Consider the following 3,996-nt stretch of genomic DNA (forward strand, 5'->3'; position numbering starts at 1 on the left):
CCTCCTCAACCTTACCCTAAAAGACTTGCAAAGCAGAAGAATGAAAACCAGTTCCTGAAGTTTATTGAGATGATGAAAAGTTTGTTGATCAATGTGCCCTTAGTGGAAGCTATTGAGCAAATGCCAGGATATGCCTAAGTTTATGAAAGACTTGGTAACTAAAACGAGATATATAGATTGTGAGACCATCAAAATGACTCATCAACTGAGTGCTATTGTGCACTCGATTGCTCCAAAGCTTGAGGATCCCGACACATTTACCATTCCATGTACCATTGGGAGTGCGGATTTTGCAAAGGCCTTGTGTTATTTGGGAGAAAGTATAAATTTGATGCCTTACTCTGTATTCAAAACATTGGGTATTGGTCAACCGAGAGCTACTTGAATGATATTGCAAATGGTGGATAGAATAATGAAGAGGCCGTTTGGTATTATTGATGATGTTCTCGTCCGGTTTGACAAGTTTATTTTGCCTACTGATTTTGTGATTCTCGACTACGAAGTAGACTATGAGGTGCCGATAATATTGGGAAGGACTTTACTAGAAACAGGGAAGGCATTGGTTGATGTGGAAGTAGGGGAACTCACCATCCTGGTGGGTGATGAAAATGTTGTCTTCCACGTGTGCAAATCAGTGAAGCATCCAAATAGTACTGAGGTTTGTTCTTTTGTGGATCTAGTGATGGAGGTGATAGTTGATGACACGATTGCCATGATCAATGTGGAGGATCCTTTGGAAACTGTACAGTTGGACCATGATGTGGTAGAGGAATTAAGGCTTGGTATAGTATGTCAATTCCTTGCAAGGAATGGGTTCTTACTCCTATGAGCCCCGTAAACTCTCCTTGGATCTTGAGAACAAAAAGACTCCACCAACAAAGCCCTTAATCGAGGAACCTCCCATATTGGAGTTGAAGCCTTTGCCTCCACACCTTAGGTATGAATTCTTAGTCCCTTGTTCAAATATACATATTATTCTTTCTACGTGCATAACTAACGTGCAGGTAAATGCCACCCTTGAGGTGCTCCAAAGAAGAAAGAAGGCAATTGGATGGACTCTAGCTGATATTCAGGGGATAAGCCCCACCTTTTGCATGCACAAGATTATACTTGAGGATGATGCAAAACCCTCTGTGGAACATCAAAGGAGGTTGGACGAGGCTTTGGTCGTCAAGAAGGAATTTATCAAGTTGTTAGATGCAGGGGTTGTGTACCCTATCTCAGATATTTATTGGACTTCACCGGTACAATGTGTGCCCAAAATATGGGGTTATGACAATGGTCCCAAATGAGCAAAATGAGTTGATCCCCACTAGGACTGTCACCGGATGTAGGGTATGCATGGACTACCGGAAGCTGAACAAAGTGACCCACCAAAGACCATTTTTCATTGCCCTTTCTTGACCAAATACTGGATAGACTTGCTGGGCATTACAACCAGATTTTGATTGAACCAGAAGACCAAGAGAAAACCACCTTCACATGTCCGTATGACACCTTTGCATTCTCACAGATGGCATTTGGTTTGTGTAATGCACCGGCTACATTTCAGCGGCGTATGATGACTATCTTTACTTACATGGTGGAGTACTTCTTGGAAGTGTTCATGGATAATTTTAGTATTGTGGGTGACGCTTTTGAAGAATGTTTGTTAATCTTGACAATGTGTTGGCCCAATGTGAAGACACAAATCTAGTGCTAAATTAGAAAAAATGGCACTTTATGGTCGAGGAGAGCATTGCCCTCGGCCATAAGATCTCAAAGAACGGTATCGAAGTGGACACAACGAAGATTAAAGTGATTTCAAAACTCCCTCCTCCTACTTCCATCAAAGGAGTGCAGAGCTTTCTTTGGGCATGCAGGGTTCTACCGAAGGTTCATCAAGGACTTCTCCAAGGTGGTGAATCCCTTGTGCAAATTGTTGGAAAGGTATGCAAAGTTTGTTTTTAATGATGAGTGCATGAAAGCTTTTGAGCTTCTCAAGTATAAATTTACTACCACTCCCATCATCACCTCACCCAATTGGAGCTTGCCATTTGAGCTCATGTGTGATGCTAGTGATGTTGCAGTAGGAGTGGTTTGGGGCAAAGGGTGAACAAGACATTTCATCCGGTGTACTATGCAAGCAAGACTATGAATGATGCCCAGGTTGACTATACGGTGACGGAGAAAGAGTTGCTAGCATTTGTGTTTGCCGTGGAAAAGTTTAGTCCTTATCTCATGGATGCCAAAGTGATTGTTCATGCTGATCATGTACCACTCCATTATTTGATGACAAAGAAGGATTCCAAGGCTAGGTTGATGAGATAGGTTCTTTTGCTTCAATATTTTGACCTAGAGATTGTTGATCAGAAAGGAAGTGAGAATCAAGTGTCGGACTACTTGTCCCGCTTGGAAGAGGAGGGGAGACCCAAAGATGGTCTCAAAATTAATGATGCATTCTCGGATGAAAAACTCTTCTTAGTGTCTTTTAGTAGTATGCCTTGGTTCGCCGAAGTGGGCAATTTTCTTAAGACCGGTATTATCCCGAGTGAGCTTTCTTCTAACCAAAGGAAGAAGCTTAAACGGAACAGCTTGGATTATTACTAGGATGAGCCCTATCTTTTAAAGATTTGTACTGATGGTGTGATCCGGAGATGTGTTCCAAAAGTGGAGCAAATGAGTACTCTTGATGTTTGCCACCCCTTGCCCTACGGTGGTCATCATGGTGGGGCGAGAATTGCTTCAAGGTTCTTACCTGTGGTTTTTATTGGCCAACTCTATATAAAGATACTGGTGAGCTTATTAAGAGATGTGATGAGTGTCATAGAGTTGGTGGAATTTCCAAGAAGGATGAAATTCCTCTCACCACTATTCTTGAGGTTGATATTTTTGACGTGTGGGGCATAGACTTCATGGGGCCTTTTGTGAGTTCATGTGGTAACACTTACATTCTGGTTGTTGTTGATTATGTTTCTATGCGGGTTGAAGTTGTGGCTTTGCCCAACAATAAGGAAAGAAGCGCAGTGGCATTCTTAAAGAAAAATATATTCACAAGGTTTGGCACTCCAAGGGCGATTATCAGTGATAGGGGGTCTCATTTTTTCAACAAGACTTTGATACTTTACTGTCTAAGTATGGTGTCAATCATAAAGTGTCAACCCCTTATCATCCCTAGGTGAGTGGACAGGTCGAGGTCTCCAACAGGGAGATAAAGAGTATATTATCAAAAACTATCAATGAAAACTGAACTGATTGGTCCAGGAAACTAGATGATGCTTTCTGGGCCTACATGACTGCTTACAAGACCCCGATTGACATGTTTCCGTACCGGTTGATCTTTGTTAAAGCATACCATCTTCTGGTTGAGTTAGAGCACAAGGCTGTGTGGGCTCTAAAGAGATTAAATCTTGAGTGGGATGTTGCAACAAATCTTTGGGTAGAGCAGCTTAATGAACTAGATGAGTTCTGGTTTCATGCCTATTCCAGATCGTCCTTGTATAAGGACAAGATGAAGTACTTACATGACAAATATGCCCGGAGCAAGGAATTCAAGGAGGATGACTAGGTTCTTCTATTCAACACTCAGTTACATCTGTTTCCGAGAAAGCTCAAGTCGAAATGGAGTGGCCATTTTGAAGTGGTGCATGTAACTCCATTTGGTGCTATTGATTTGAAGAATAAAAATTGAGAAGTTTTCAAAGTTAATAGTCACCGAGTCAAACACTACTTGGGAAAATTTGATGACAGCCACCTGGTGGCCTTGATCAACTTCAAATGATAATGGTAACATGCGTCGTGCCGCGACATTAAATCAGGCGCTTCCTGGGAGGCAACCCATGTGTTCTTCTTTCTTTTTGATTTTCTTCTTAGTCTAGGCTTTGTTTTGGACTAACTGGTTGTGAAGTTTATGTAGGAATTGTTGTGCCGTGCAGGACTGTTGCAGGAAAAGTTGCCTAAGCATGAGAATTACGCTGCCGTGCGCAGAATTTCGTGGTCAGCGGTTGTTTTTCGCAG

General features: G+C 42.0%; 1 protein-coding gene across 1 annotated transcript; it reads left to right on the forward strand.

The window, feature by feature from the left end:
* The first annotated feature begins 397 nt into the window (after nucleotides 1-397).
* On the forward strand, nucleotides 398-3,547 carry LOC138879857 (uncharacterized). Its single transcript, XM_070159497.1, has 8 exons — nucleotides 398-787; nucleotides 1,005-1,210; nucleotides 1,420-1,646; nucleotides 1,863-1,983; nucleotides 2,070-2,253; nucleotides 2,353-2,518; nucleotides 2,770-3,037; nucleotides 3,244-3,547. Exons 1-8 carry the CDS (start codon nucleotides 398-400, stop codon nucleotides 3,545-3,547), a joined length of 1,866 nt encoding a protein of 621 aa, XP_070015598.1.
* Nucleotides 3,548-3,996: the final 449 nt, after the last annotated feature.

This window comes from Nicotiana sylvestris, chromosome 10 (assembly GCF_000393655.2).
Source record: "Nicotiana sylvestris chromosome 10, ASM39365v2, whole genome shotgun sequence".
NCBI lineage: Eukaryota > Viridiplantae > Streptophyta > Magnoliopsida > Solanales > Solanaceae > Nicotiana > Nicotiana sylvestris.